The sequence below is a fragment of the Daphnia magna genome, linkage group LG7 (assembly GCF_020631705.1).
Source record: "Daphnia magna isolate NIES linkage group LG7, ASM2063170v1.1, whole genome shotgun sequence".
In the NCBI taxonomy this organism is placed as follows: domain Eukaryota; kingdom Metazoa; phylum Arthropoda; class Branchiopoda; order Diplostraca; family Daphniidae; genus Daphnia; species Daphnia magna.
This window is the reverse complement of record NC_059188.1, coordinates 8,791,904-8,807,126: the sequence shown is the minus strand read 5'-3', so window position 1 is coordinate 8,807,126 and position 15,223 is coordinate 8,791,904. Positions and strand designations below refer to the sequence as shown.

Below are 15,223 nucleotides of genomic sequence, written 5' to 3'. Positions count from 1 at the left end.
GTTCACTGTACGGCAGCATAAGGGAGTGGTGTTTAAACAAAAAATCGGGGGTTTCTGAATCCTAAATCCGTCGCTGGACGAACTCGACAAAAAAGAAAGATGGCGTCCGTCAACCAAATGGGACATAAATAAGCTTGGACGACCCACACGTTCAATCACGCTACGCAGAAAACTACCCGACGCATGTCCGTTCATTGAATGAGCATGCGACGCATAGTGTCCGCACCACGGAGCCTGAACGAGTGAATCATCTGTTTGTAGCGACGCGAGGCGTCATAAAAAACAAAAAGACAAACAAAAGGAACGAAGTCACGGTTCGACTTCGGTGCCAAGAGATGCAATAATTAATCCATCGCGGGGGTGACGGATTTAACTGCTAAAAACAACGGACAAATAATTGTAGTATTTACGCTTGCGTTGACTCCATTCTGATGCTAGGTGATACGGTTTGAAGACGGCTTCACGGTGGGTATCGTAACGTTGGACGAAGAAAAGGACGTATCGATGGCAGGGTGTGAATCGTTTATTCAACTCGTCCTCGACACTAACAATTCAGTTACACAGCTACAAGAGACCCTGGTAGCACGCTTCTATTCATAGGATGTACGTCGTCCATCTAAGTCAGCCGAGTGAGATATCTTAACCGACGTCCATAGGATTGTATATGTCTATACTAATGTCGCGCTGTAAGACTGTAAGACATCCAAATGGGTACGGCTTACAGCCGTCTTCAAATGTCACTCTATAGGAGATCTGTTGTGGACAGCTCATGGATATCACATGAGTAAATTCTTAGACATACTTTTTGTGTCCAGAATACATCTACATCCCGTTTTCTTTAGACTGAAAATGGACTTGTTTTGGACTTATTCCGAACCATTATTCGCCTGTCCAATGAAAGTAACGAACAACGAAGCAAACTGAATTCAAGAAACTTGTTTATTAAATGGATTGACACAACTACATCATCTCTAAAATCTAAATTGATTAGCGACAGCATATAGCTTAGGGACGGGTCGAGTGATGTAGTGTTACATAATTATTAAGATGGCTGCGCATCATACAACTGTGCAAATTGACTTGATGACAATTATTCTATGTTGCCAGATGTATCTGGATCGAGGCAAAGGTCTGAAAAACCAAAAGGATTAGGACAGATGTCTAGGTTTTCAATTATGGAACACGAATAATTTTATCACCTGTCTATCTGGAAATTGACGAGAGAAAACATGTAGAACAAACTCATTTGCTCAGAATCAGGACAATAGTCGCTCAGGTTTGAGGTAAATTTTCCGAAGAACTAGTTAACGAAATTTTAATTCTTAATTCAATTCGATCTCCGCTGCACTCACAGTAATGAAAAAGAGATCATAAATTAAAACGTAGTAACGGGACAATGGCACAAAAGTGACTAGAGTATAATTAAAATACTTACATCGTGGGCCGACGTCGGACGAGCCACTCAGATGATTGGGCACACCAGCAGCTAAATATGGGCCAAAAGCCAATCGTATGAACGGTCGTTCAACTATTAGACTGCACAAAGTATTATTCTGGGTTTAACTATCATAGAAAGGCAATAAACAAGCCTGATCGATTTGGTGATTCTTAAAACACCTGGTCTCAATTAAATGATTTTAAAAAATGCTTGGTTCAATGAACTTTCGTTAGTTGGATTGATAAATCTTTGGATCAATCATGAATTTGGATTGGTGTAGAAGCCGATTCTCTTGTACACCATGATAACTAGTTGGGAAACACATATTGTAACGAGTTATCGCCGATGGGTTCGGTGAATTAATATCAGTTTATTCAATCTCTTCAACACTCAAACACTACACAAAGTAAACAAAACTGTTCTATCTAACTACTGGCGTCGAAGGTCTACACTACAGTCCCATTTATAGTCTTTCAGGCGTGGGAAAGGGTCAGTCGGCGAATCCGATGCATCAGCAATCGGATGACAGTCGAATGACACTTCCGTCGGTCGTTTGTCTATCCGTTACAGTTATAACGGATGGCGAGAGTTCTCTTACAATGATGCGTGAACGCTACAATATAATTATTAGGTATACATCCAATTTTAGTTTAATTATGCTTACTTTGGTCAGATCACTCGTCGCTTTCTGATGACTCCATTTCAATTCCAAGTTGTTTCTTTTTCAAAACTGTCGCACAGGTTTTTTAGCCTTTTTAGTCTCGAACTCCAGCGCGGACAAGGACGCATTTTTGAACGCAATTCCCTCTATGAAAGTAATTAGTACATGAGATAAAAATAAAAAAAATTTAATGTAAAAAAGCCTACTAAAAACTGCCTCTGTCACTTTCGATTTCTTCAATCCATATTTCTGTGGCTGACCTGTGCGTGGTTTACCATTCCAGTTTACAAAAACTCTAACTTCAAGAGTGATGACACTTTCCCAAGCCCGTTTGACACAATCAGAAAGCGTTAGGCCACCAATTTGTTTTACGAACCGTACCTGAAATAAAATCATTACGATGAGCCATGAGCAAAGGAAATAATTTGAAATAGTGTTTTTAAGTACCATTTTGAAGAATTGATCAAGATCCTTGGTTAGCACTTCTTCGTACAGCTTCAGTTCATCAATGGTTTTGACGGGTAGAAGAAGAATTTCCACAGTCGCAAGAGGCTCATTTTCTTGAGTTGAAGTCGATAAATTATCAACCTTTCTTTTTAGCACATTCACCTCAATTTTCACTTGATCGAGATTGCCTACAATTTTGGATAAGAAGCTCAGAACTTTTACTTCGAACGGCGGTTCGTTTCCAGTTGTTTTGGGCATAGTAAAGGATGATGCCGATCTTGATTGCTGTGTTGTGACGATTGCCTGAGAAGGAACTGGCAGCAACAGTGTAAATGGCGGCACTTGCTGGACATGGGGAGCAGGAGTATTACTCATTGGTGCTAATTGCTGGCTTAAGCTGTTGCCATGAAGTTGGGCAGGGGGCCCACTGCCTGGAATACTTATACTGCGTTGTGTTGGCGTGACTGGGTGAGAAGGCAGTGGCAACAAATGTGTGGATGACGGAAGTTGCTGGACATGGAGAGCAGGAGTACTACTCATTGGTGCTAGTTGCTGGCTTAAGCTGTTGCCATGAAGTTGGGCAGGGGGCCCACTGCCTTGAATACTTGTACTGCGTTGTGTTTGCGTGACTGGGTAAGAAGGCAGTGGTAACAAATGTGTGGATGAAGGAAGTTGCTGGACATGTGGAGCAGGAGGACTACTCGCCATTGTTGATTGTTGGCTTAAGCTGGCATGCAGTTGGATAGGTTCCCCGCTGTATGAAGTTTTCTCATAATGATTTTCTATAATGTTGACTGACGAGTAAAAGCCAGGACTTTAAACTTGACTTTGTGTTGATTGTGTCAAACTAGACTGGACGACTGTAAAAATATAAGAAAATATAGACATTTGTAACAGCAAAATTAGAAGTGTTCTCCTACTTGAGCGATTAAAAGTTTCAGCTAGTCCATTTGGTATAGGTGGGACACTTGAAGGACTCTCCATGTCACTCTCCATATCCTCTGTACTGGATTCTTGATTAGGTGTGGGGGAGTATACAGCACGAGTTTTCTTGATCCTTTTCCCTCTTCCTAAGCGGTTTCCCACAGATTCAGAAGTGGTGTTGTTGTCTGAATTATGTACTGCCTTAGACACCTTGTCTCGGGCTTGGCTGTATGTGTCTGAATGTAGAATTGAAATTGGTATGCACAAATTAATTCAATGACCAGTCGCCAAACAACAAATGTAACATACCGAATAGTCCTCTGTAACCACATCTGTAGTTTAACCAAGTCGAGTTAGGCTGCTCTCTCTTCGCACAAGCTATATCTCCACGTTTGTCGGGATAATAGCAAAAGTTGGTGTCGTGCAACCAGAAGTCAGGTATAACTGCAACACAAAGCCGACCTTGGGTCTTTAGATCAACGATGTAGAATTTACCATCATTCTAAAAATGAAAAAAAAAATACAAAACTCTTAAATCCATCTATCAAATGCAAACAAAGCGTTAATTTTAAACTTACTACAATGTTTGATGCCATGATTTGGAAAAACAGGACACCAATTCTTAAAAATACACTTAACACGATTGCTGGTTTGCGTGAGCAGTGTGGTTAGTCGTTGAAGTCGAACAATGGCGACTGCAGAGATGAGCTCTTTGCCTCTTTCAAAAACTGGTGTGTCATGAGCATGTTGCCAGATCCAAATTTTTAACACTACTTGACAACGCCGGCTTATTTATCTCAACTAGCAGAAGTCTTTTTCTGCTATGATTGCTTTGATGGTGTTTTTGTCACTCACGATACAACTGATAAGAATGAACAATAAAGGTAATTTTTAAATAAAAAACTGTAGCATTATGCAATCTTGATGGCTGTTATATAGAATTTTGCATAAACCACGACGTCATAACATTTATTTGTTCTAGATGAACGAGGCAAGTGACAATATCCGAAAGAAGAAGCTGGTTATTGGTATTCGCCAGCAACAAAGACGAATGAAATTGGCTGCAGAACAAATGCTTGGTATAATTTGTGTTTGTCTTTATCAATTAGTTTAAATAAACTAACATATTTATAAAATCTTACAGAGGAAGTGTTGCTGGATTGTCGAGACAAGAGTGAAGCTGCTACCAGTGATCCCAACACCATCAACGATCCTCAACCAGTCATAGCTATACCTGAATTGTAGATGATCCAGTTCAATTTGGATCATCATAGTTGATGCAGATTCTTACCAAGCATTCGATGACGATGATGGTGAGAAGGCGTGTGAATTATTAAGTGACATGCTAACTCTGCTCAGTTCCGACGAAGAACAAATTGATAAGGAAAAAGTCGAAGAAAATGCAAGAATGAAAAGTTCCCTAGCAGAATGGGCGATTCAATGCAACATACCAAGATCTCACGTCAACAACCTTCTTCGACGACTTAAGTCTGACTGTGGGCTAAATTTACCAATAGATAGCAGAATTTTGCTAAAAACTATGAGGAGTAAGCCAAGTTTGAGATCCGTAATGCCAGGACAGTATGCGCATTTTGGTTTGGCAAAATGACTGCTTACATTGTTTTCGTACCACAAAATTGACAGCGCCGTCACCAAAGTTCAAATTATCATTCATGTAGATGGAATACCAATTTCAAAAAGCAGCGGGAGCCAGTTTTGGCCTATTCTTTGTTCGATACATGGCTATAAAGAAAGTAAGGTGGTCATCATCGGTATATACCATGGACTTAAGAAACCCGCTAACGTCAATGATTTTCTCTCCGACTTCGTATGTGAAGCAATCAAAGTGCTACAAGAAGGTCTTAAATATGATGGAAGAGTACTTGAAGTTCAAATAGCAGCTCTCGTTGGCGATGTATGGTTATAATGGTATATGCAAGATGTATGGTTACAAGTGTTGTTTCACACAATGGATATTTTAGTTGTCACAAGTTTGAGACGAAAGGAGTCTGGGCCCGGACCGTACTTTCCGCGTGCGGTGGCAGGGTGGCATATCCTGAAGTGAAGGCACCTCTAAGGAGTGATGCATCTGTCCGTGCGCGCAGCCAGCCAGGCCACCACAATATGAAAAAAGAGGGATCAATAATTGAAAAATTGCCGATTGATCTAGTAAAAGCAGTTCCTATCGATTACATGCACAATGTATGCATAGGTGTTCAAAAAAAGTTGCTACCCATTTGGTTATTCGGAAAAATGGATCGAACAAGATTGACAAATGCGCAAAAAAAGTTGGTTTCTGATTTTTTAGTGTTCATTAAAGAATACTGTCCAGTTGAATTCCCGAGAAAAACAAGAACTTTGGACGATTTTCCACACTTGAAGGCTACCGAGCACAGGAATCCCTTGCTCTACTTCCTTCCTGTTGCTCTTAAAGGCGTCATATCCAAAAAGATGTACGACCATTAAATGTTATTTCATGTGGCCATCAAGATCCTGACGAACTCGAAACACGGTCAAACATACGCCACCTATGCTGAGAGCCTTCTCATGAAATTTGTTAAGGATTGTGTTTCAATTCATGGAGTAAAGTTCATCAGCTATAACGTGCACAACTTAATCCACCTTCCAGTCGACGTACAAGACCATGGCTCCCTTGATAGCTACAGTGCATTCCCATTGGAAAATAAACTTCAAACAATCAAGAATTTAATGAGAACAAGTGCAAATCCACTAGCCCAAGTGATAAGGCGTCTGAAGGAAATAGAAGTAATTTATACCAACGATGAATACGCCTCACCCTCGTCAACAGAGACTTTGAGTTATTCATGTGAACATTCCAATGGGACAACTACTATTAATTTTAAATGTTACCAGTTCGGGAAAATTCAGCCAAGAAAAGTGACAATATGTACAAAACGCCCTAATAACTGCGTATTTTTGAATGACGGCAGTGTAGCATTAGTAAAAAATATTCTTAAAGGCACACCCGGGCAAATTTCACTGTATGTAAAAAAATATTTAAAAAATGATGATCTTTATACTAGTCCTTTGCCTTCTCGTACATTCCAAGGATTGGTTGTATATGAATTATCGACCGAGCTTGTTATAATAAATGTCGATTATGTAGTGAGTAAAGCGATACGATTTCCTATGGCAAAACCCAAAAACGGAAAATATTTTGCATCACCCTTGATCATGTCGTAGACAAAATGCAATCCATAATTGAAATAATGAAGTCAATTAAGCGTTTAATAAATTTTTTTATTTCAATCAGCATATTGTCTAATTTTTTCTAAATTCAATTTTTACAATATAACAATATTAGCAGTTAAAATGATGAAAAGTTACAGTCGTTGTCGCCCTCATCTATCCTGTGGAAAGATAATTTGGACATCTCACAGACGTCATGTTACGTCTGTCTGTTAAGCGTCTGATTTCTAGTCACAAATGGATGTCCGTGATCGTATGAGAAACGTAGATCTATAGTACATCTATACGAAGATAGCATAAGGCCGTAGTAAATTGAGTATCCATGTGATATCCAATTTAGGTTGTAGCTAGATAAGATTCGATTTATACATGGAGACATCCATATGATAGACGATGGATGTGAGGGAGAGATTCTTCGGGGTGCGGTGAGACGCCGTGTGGAAAGTGGAAAGGACGTTTTTCGTTTCTTCGCAAAGAAGCCCTATGCGAAGCGGACTCAATGAAATCCGGTATCAAAGCAGAAAGCACCTGCAATATTTCATATATGACATTGAATATTAGGCAATAATACATGAAAAAAAAGTCGTTTAAATTGTTAGCCGTTCTATCTGTCACTTTGACAAATGTATCGCCAATAATTCAACGATTTTCTACCAGATTAACAGTCCGACACAACGACGAAGTTTGGCGACCATGCACGTTGGTGGAAGCATCGTAGAAAGTCCAACTTGCTTTTTAACAACCTAAAACAATTCAAAACATCAAATCTGATCGCTGGTATGAAGCAGACATGAGGAGCCACTGTCTGTAAAAGAACTCGGTCATAGAACAAGAATTATAAACAAAATAATTTGAGATGTGACAGGACGACGAATCAATTAATCTCCTATCAAATTATGGCCAATCCTAAGATTCTGAACGGACTAGAATAATATCTCAAATCACCCGAAGATTGAGCCCGAGTTGTTGTGAACTAGGGACAACCTGCTCGGATTCATTTTTGGGCAGGGAACCGTTATCGATATGGATGCAAAAGCTTGCAGAGTAATAAATTGTGTAATGTAATTGTATGTCTTTTACCATTTAACTGCCTCATTGCAAATTTACTCTAATGCTTGCGTGCTATTTGATTGCAACGTTCAATTACCTTTTCTTAATTACACAGGCAAGATCATATTTACCTCATTTTTTCACTTGAGTTTGAAACCAGGAAAGTCTAGGATATGGCTGATGCACACCAACACAATATTATCTTTCTTGAATGTGAAACACGGTGTTAATTTAATTGAAAACAGTAAAATTATGTAATTGAAAATTATGACATTCATGTATGCACACATCTCTTTGCCATTGTTAAATGTGACTACAACACACGTTTGATTAACTGAATTGGGTTTCTTGTGCTTCCAGATGGCAGTTTTCAAAACAACTCCTTTAAATGTTGGGTTTCCACTTCAATGATTAAAAGTGCCCCTTCGATATAACCTCGAGATAAGAATAATGCATCAAAGTTTTCTTTTAAAAATTGAAGATTAGTACAATTTTTTTCGAAGTACAAAGTTATTAAATTACGTGAGCAATGGTGTCGAGGAAGTGAACATCATTCCAACTGATGCATCGGACGGCGAAGAAACTCTAACCAAAAAGCGACGACTTTTTTAATACCTATGCAAACAAGACAATAAATTGAAGTTCAATTAGTTTTAATCATGGATTTACAAGCAGAAAAACCGACAGAGAAAGAACTTCAGCTTTGGCCTAAGATGTTTTAAAATGTGCAACTTGATTTCAAGAGCTCTGCATCAGAATGACACACTGGGGAGGTCTGATGTCATAAACAGAGAGAACCATTTTCGTTGAGACACATGATCTCTTTCACAGTAGACACGTGATCTTAATCTGCTGTCCAATGAAGCAAAGAAGCAACACAAGTCTGTATAAAAAATTTTTAAAATGCAATTTTTGTTATACCTGTTTGGCTTTGTAAAAGTGAAACCAATTTACAACACAGTCGTGCCCGCTGTGAATATCATCTATCACCCCTGGCCTTGTGGATTGGTGTCTGCCTGGGAAGCTGAAGATTTGAAATCAACCTCCACTTTTGAAAATCATTTATTTAAAGTAATAGGTAACATTTTGTTTCATTTTACCAATTTACCATTTGTTTTACAAAACTAGTAACGAGTAACAAATGTATCTTCCTCAAACTTTATGTTTTTCGTGCTAATTTAAGAATACCAAAAAGTCACTTTATTAACATGATTACACATTTGTCAAATACCTTAAACATCTTTTTATAATCTTTCTAATGGCCCTTGGTTGACATAAAGACATCCTATGTTCCTTGTTCCAAGAAGCAGGAAAATATTGTCGTGGGTGAAAAAGGGGAAATGTTTATCTCTTCACAGAGATGATTTACCCGCTCATTGAACTACGCTGCGACCGTGGGAATGAATCATCGCAAATAATCAGAGTAGAAGTAGATACGGAGACATGCGCTCCGGAAGGGGCGCAATTAGTATAGCAGTAAAAATAAGAGTGTAAAATTTAGTTAAAGATGAGTTCCCTGGTTTTCCTAGATGTCTTCAGACGCTTCTCCAACTTTTGGTAAATGGTTATCTCTTTTTTGCTTAAGAAAAAGGGGATTGTTTAGATTTAAGTCCTCACTTGTTGTATTCATTAGTGTTGGATCAAATAAAACTCGATTGACAATTGGTGGAGACGCAGCTTGTTACCCGTAAGTGACGAATTAGTGCTGCAGAGTTTTAATTTTTGAGAGGCAGCTCCTTACCCATAAGTAACGAATTTGTTCTGCAGTGTGGCAATTTTTGAAGACGCAGCTCGTTGCCTGAGAGTAAACGAGGTCGTGCTGCAGTCGTTGTTAGCCGATCCAGAAGAGAATAAAACCACGTCTACCTAGTTGCCCAAGAGATCTCAGCTTACGATTACATCCGCTGTGACATCTGTCAAGCGTTCCAGTAGAAACAACGCCTACCCCAAAACTCATCGTTGGATAGTGGAACTTCCGTTGTTGGTGAAGCCCAAAATTTTGAAGGTCCTATTTCAAGAGACCGCTTGGTCGAGGAAGCTGACAGTGAGGTTGAATCAGTCGAGACTGCAAGAGATTAGACTTGGATCCAGAAACCGAGGTCGTTTTGAGAGCTGCAAGTCCAGTTTTTCAGTCGGCGGACAACAATTTGTTGCGCCATCAGGGCATATTGTGCAGCCACAAAGACAAACTATGGCAGCTGTCGAAAAATATTTTAGCCCGCCTATCTTTCGAGGTAGTCCGGATAAAGATGCGTGCCAATGAATGGAGCGTCATGAGAGAATTGCTTCCCATAATGAATAGGGTAACGCCGAAAAACGTAATAATTTCAATATTGAAACAATTAGAGGAAAAAAAGTTATTGTTTCGGGTTTATTTAACTTTGGTACAAGCTCGTTACAAAAACAGCGGCAAAAAGGGGAAAAGGTCAAAGACTGAGAAAAGATTTGGGACTGACAGACTGGTCTCCCACTGACTGCCGAATCCAGACCGCCTTCTAGTGAAGTTTTTTCGTTTTTTATACGGCGAAACAAAGAGTCGATTCGTCATTTAAAGTCAAATGAGGTCAGGCGTGTCCAAAAATATAAGGTCAGGCGGAAGACGGCTGGCTTTACCGATAGAATAATAAAAGTTGAAAGTGGGTCATTCTGGGCAACAAACTTGGGGTTAAAAACAGGACAACGGCTAAGAGATAAGGACAATAAAAGCAACATGTTAAATTTTACCGTTTGAATTTGATTTAGACGGTGGATCGTTACATGGCTACCCGTCAAAATAGATTGCGTCTCGCTATCTCTTTTCTCAAGACAGTAAAACCAGCAGTTAAAGAGAAGGAAAAAAAACAGGAATATTCGAGGAGCTTCATCGCGTTGGGCACTTTCTCCGATGGAATCGGGAATTTTTTCTCTTTACTTGGAACGAAATACGGTGAAGGAGAAAAGATACAAGATTAAACGAGTAGTGACGAGGACGTCTAGAAGCGCAGAGCTTAGTGTTGCGTGTTCCGTTAAAAGAAATACGTACGCCTTCGAGCAGGGAGCTTGATAAACAAATTTGAAATAAAGTGTCTAAGCCTAGATGGTCTTTTCCAATCGGATTTAAAACAGCAATACAAAGAATAGGAAAAAAAGGGTGGTTACGCAGACGTCTAAGAGCGCGGAGCTCGGTGTGGCGCATTCCATCGAAGGAATTTTTACGCCTTCGATCGTGGAGCTCGATAAAACAAATCTGAAGCAAAAGTGTCTAAACCTAGACGATCTTTACGAATCAGATTCAAAACAGCAAAATAATGAATATGGAAAAAAAATTGTAGTGACGAGGACGTCTGAGAGTGCGGAGCTCAACGTGACGTGTTCCGTCGAAGGAAATGCATGACGCCCTCGAGCCCGGAGCTCAGTACATATACAATTGCCTCTGAAAGAGATGTACCTAAACATAGAACACAGCTTCGCGAACAGATATGTCAAAAAGAGAAGAAGCGAGATTATAACCTCAATAAAACTTCAGCTGTTCCAAAATAATAAAGATGAAGAATGGTTTGCATTAGAATGTCCTATTTGGTTAAGTGGAGGGATAGAAGGGGGAATAGAAGTGAAGTTGATTTTTTGTCGTGGTCTACATAAATCTGGAGGTGTCAAGTTCAAAGGGGAATTAGTTTTAGGTGGAAAAGTTATATAAGATTACGGGGGACTAAGATAGTTGTGAAATAAGTTGGATCGGTTTCGAATTGTAATTTTGAATTTCCAATGTCGGTTTTATCAGGTATTCACGCGGTCTAGGTGATGGGGCCTTAGGCGGCTGGACAGAAAAGCACGCACCGTTTTTGCGCAAAAAGCAACGACCCTTTCGTGCAGCGTAGACTGCTTCGTTTCTTAATTTTGGTCGTCGGCCACGGGCGATCGGAGTCTCTGAATTTTTCGGCTTGGTGTACAGCGTTTGAAGCGCGTTGATCGTCGCCTGGCTTAATGTGGGTCTCGTTCACTCTCTCGTATAGAATTGAGTATAAGGGTTCCACTTGGTCCAGATGTTTTGACCGGGATGGTCGTCGCGGTCACCGATGTGGTCGGAAGTCACTTCGATTTTTTGTTCCTTTGTTTCCTTACTTGTCTACGTGGTAACAGCCGCTTTTTGGTTAATTTGTTCAGGACGAGAGCTGTCAAAAATCCAACTTACGGTCGTTTGATTTTCCGACACTGATGCTGATGTGACAGATTCATCCGTAAATATGCTGTTTTCACATCGGTGATTTTTCTTTTCTTTGGGTGTTTCCGGGTGGGAAGAGGGTTTGTCCATGGTAACTTCGCTTGCGACAATAGCAGCCGAAAAAACAGGTCGAGATATTTTAATTTTCAATGTTTCACTTACATATTTTTCAGTTTCTTGAATTTTTCCAACCACAATGCTTTTATTTTCTTCTTTAATGGTTTTTGTTTTATGTTAGCGACAGAATATTTTTCTTCGATGTGTGCCATCTTCGGCGGAGAGCTGCTGTGGTAGGGCTATTGGTAACGCGTTTGTAACGGCCAAGGCTTCGGTCGGTGGGTTCGTCCTTGCTGCCCCCAGATGAAACAATTGGGGAAAAATAGTTTATCGTTTCGGGTATATTTAAATTTGGCATCAACACGTTAAAAAACAGTGGCAAAAAGGGAAAAAGGTAAAATACTTTTAACCACCGAAATAAGCGTGACGAAAATGTGGTTAACTCAGTGGCCGAAAGGGCCACGCTGCGTCGTATTTAACACGAACACGAGGTTACAACGGCGATAACGGGAACAACAGGTTGCGACTGCAGCCAAGACTAAAATGAATGAGAATGACCTCGTTGCCGCATCTCCCTCCGTCTTCGACTACGGCGGAAATTCCGGAAAAGGGGTAAAACAAAAGAAGGGCGCTAACGCGAACAATTAGCTTTAGGTGTAAATGGGGTGGCGGAAGTGTAAGGGAGGGTAACCTATAGCAAAACCAAAGGGTATTAGTTTAGCCAAGGTCAGACAAGTTCAGACTTGTCTGCCTCTCGGCGATGACACGAACACACACACACACACACACACGCGTACATACAGACATACAAAACCAACAATTAAATTTACATTTATTACTAACGACTTCTGTCGTTAACAGCGGAGCCTGTTACTAATTAAAGAGAGACACAATTATACATCAGTAACATCAGATACATTCAGATTCTAATAGGCATAATTTGGACACCGGGCGGTGGTATTTTCCAGTAGAGGTCTTGACGAACATCGACCTGACGATTCCATCTGGACTGGGGATGATCCGAGTTACTCGACCAATAGGCCAATGTCCTCTAGGGGAGTTCGGGGCCACCACAAGCACGGTATCGTCCACAGCCAAATTCTTCTTATTTAAAAGTCATTTTCGACGTTCAGTGAGTGTGGGGAGATATTCTTGAAGCCATCGGCGCCAAAAGTGTGTCGTCATGACTTGCATAGCTTCCCAATGTTTTCGAGAATACAATTTCTCGTCCTCGATGACGTCGTCTTCGGTGTTAGGCGAGCTCTGGACTAACAAAAAATGATTAGGGGTAAGTGGTTCGGGATCTCGAGGGTCCACACTGACATAGGTCAGTGGACGTCCATTCAACAACGATTCGGCCTGAATCACGAAACCACGTAAAAGCTCTTCGGTAAGCGGACGTGATTCCACAATGGCTTCCAGAGCCACCTTTGCTGATTTTACGAGACTTTCCCAAACGCCTCCGAAATGTGGTGCTAATGGTGGTGAAAATGCCATTCGATTTCTTGTTTCACCATTTGACCAAAGATGTTATGTTCCTTGAGACGCTCGATGCCTTGTTGGATTGCCTTGTCCCCAGCAACAATTTGAGTTCCATTGTCGCTTTACACGACTGACGGACGACCTCTTCGGGAGTGAAGGAAGCAAAGGCCTTAAAAAAAGACGACAAGTCGAGTGAGGCTGCAACTTTCAAGTGTACCGCTCTAGTGTTGAGACAGGTTATCAGCAAAACATATCGTTTTACTTTGCGACGATAAATGGTGATGTTGCAAGGGCCGAAATAGTCCAAACCCACATGAGTGAATGGACGTTGGAACGGAATAAGACGATGACGCGGAAGCGGGGCCATTAAAAGAATGCAGGGAGTAGCTCTATGGCGTTTGCAAGTAAACCACTTGTGCAGATACCTTTTGATAGCCACTCGTCCTTTAATGATCAAATATTGAGATCTTTTTGAGCTGAGCAGTCTTTCTGGAGATGGATGAAACAGGAGATCATGCTCTCTCATGACGATTAAACGCGTGAGTGGATGATCGTGAGGCAGGATTTTGGGATGCTTGATTTCGAACGAAAGGGGAGCGTCGAACTCAATTTTAAAGGCCTTTTATTCTTTAAAGCCTCTATTTCTTCGGAATATTTCTCCAATTGCGCAGATTTGATGCAATGATTAGCAGCGTGCTGAATGCATTCGACACCAATGCGTGATTTGTCACGATCCAACAATTTCAATTTCGAGTTGGAAATGAAACGAAGGATCCATGCAACAATTTGTATCACCACGTCATAGTTGGAATTTCGTTCCAAAAGTGAGCGGAGCCTATTTTCTGCAGCGGGGCCGTAAACAAGCCCAATCCTGTTGGTGGCTGATACCTCTGGATCTTCGACAGAAGGTTCGGGAAGTTTAATGGGTATCGGCCAGGCATTTTCTTCTTGCTGCAAGAAGTCTGGGCCATTAACCCAACGGTAATTCTCCATCATCTCATCAGGGAAAAGTCCTCTGCTGCACTCATCAGCTGGATTTTCGATACCTGGGACATGTCTCCATTCAGTTGGTTGGGAATGCTCTCAGATTTCGGATATTCGATTTGCGACGAACGTCTGAAAGCGATATGTCTTTTAGGCTATCCACTGAAGAACAGTTTTAGAGTCAGACCAATAGATGATTTGAGTGATGGGAATACGAAGGGTCCATTGGACGAACTTCACAAGGCGTAGTGCCACAACTACTCCTTGGAGTTCTAATTTCGGAACGGTCAGCGGACGAAGGGGTGCCACGCGGGGCTTTGACGTAACGAAATTTATGGCGACGATATTGTTGCGATAGGTTACTCGTAGATATACCACAGAGCCTAACCCAACGGTGGATGCATCGCAAAAGGCATGCAGCTGAATGTCTTGGATGTCACTAGACGAAGTTAGAGCTCGCGGGATCTTGAACGCCTCGAGCTGGCTAAGATTAGTAGTCCACTTGTTCCACTGGTGTTGAATTTCTTCGGGAACTTGGTCATCCCAGTCAACACCAACAAGCCACAATTCTTGTAGAATTCTTTTGGCGCTAAGGATCACTGGTGATAAAAACCCCAGTGGGTCATACAAGGTGGACACAGCACTCAAGATCCGACGCTTAGTACTCGCTTCGACGTCGGTTTTAACATCAAAGATGAAGCTGTCACTTTCGCTGTCATATAAAACACCTAAGGTTCTCTCCGTGGGCTAATCCTCTAGATCCAAATTC

General features: G+C 40.9%; 1 protein-coding gene and 1 long non-coding RNA gene across 3 annotated transcripts; one reads left to right on the top strand and one right to left on the bottom strand.

The window, feature by feature from the left end:
- Positions 1-1,767: 1,767 nt before the first annotated feature.
- Positions 1,768-4,160, bottom strand: LOC116926960. Of its 2 annotated transcripts, XM_045177027.1 has the most exons (6): positions 4,049-4,160; positions 3,780-3,972; positions 3,467-3,706; positions 2,547-3,406; positions 2,306-2,480; positions 1,768-2,245 (listed from the first exon to the last, which is right to left on the bottom strand). In XM_045177027.1, the coding sequence occupies exons 4-6, from the start codon at positions 3,252-3,254 to the stop codon at positions 2,163-2,165; spliced, it is 966 nt and encodes a 321-aa protein (XP_045032962.1). In that variant the 5' UTR covers positions 3,255-3,406; positions 3,467-3,706; positions 3,780-3,972; positions 4,049-4,160; the 3' UTR covers positions 1,768-2,162. The 2 variants fall into 2 exon arrangements, with proteins under 2 accessions (XP_045032962.1, XP_045032963.1); XM_045177028.1 differs by lacking the exons at positions 1,768-2,245; positions 2,306-2,480 and having other exon boundaries at positions 3,319-3,406.
- A 135-nt stretch (positions 4,161-4,295) lies between these two features.
- LOC123474658 lies at positions 4,296-4,888 on the top strand. The gene is made up of 3 exons (XR_006649584.1): positions 4,296-4,354; positions 4,453-4,549; positions 4,615-4,888. It is a non-coding gene; the product is annotated as an uncharacterized LOC123474658 (long non-coding RNA).
- Positions 4,889-15,223: the final 10,335 nt, after the last annotated feature.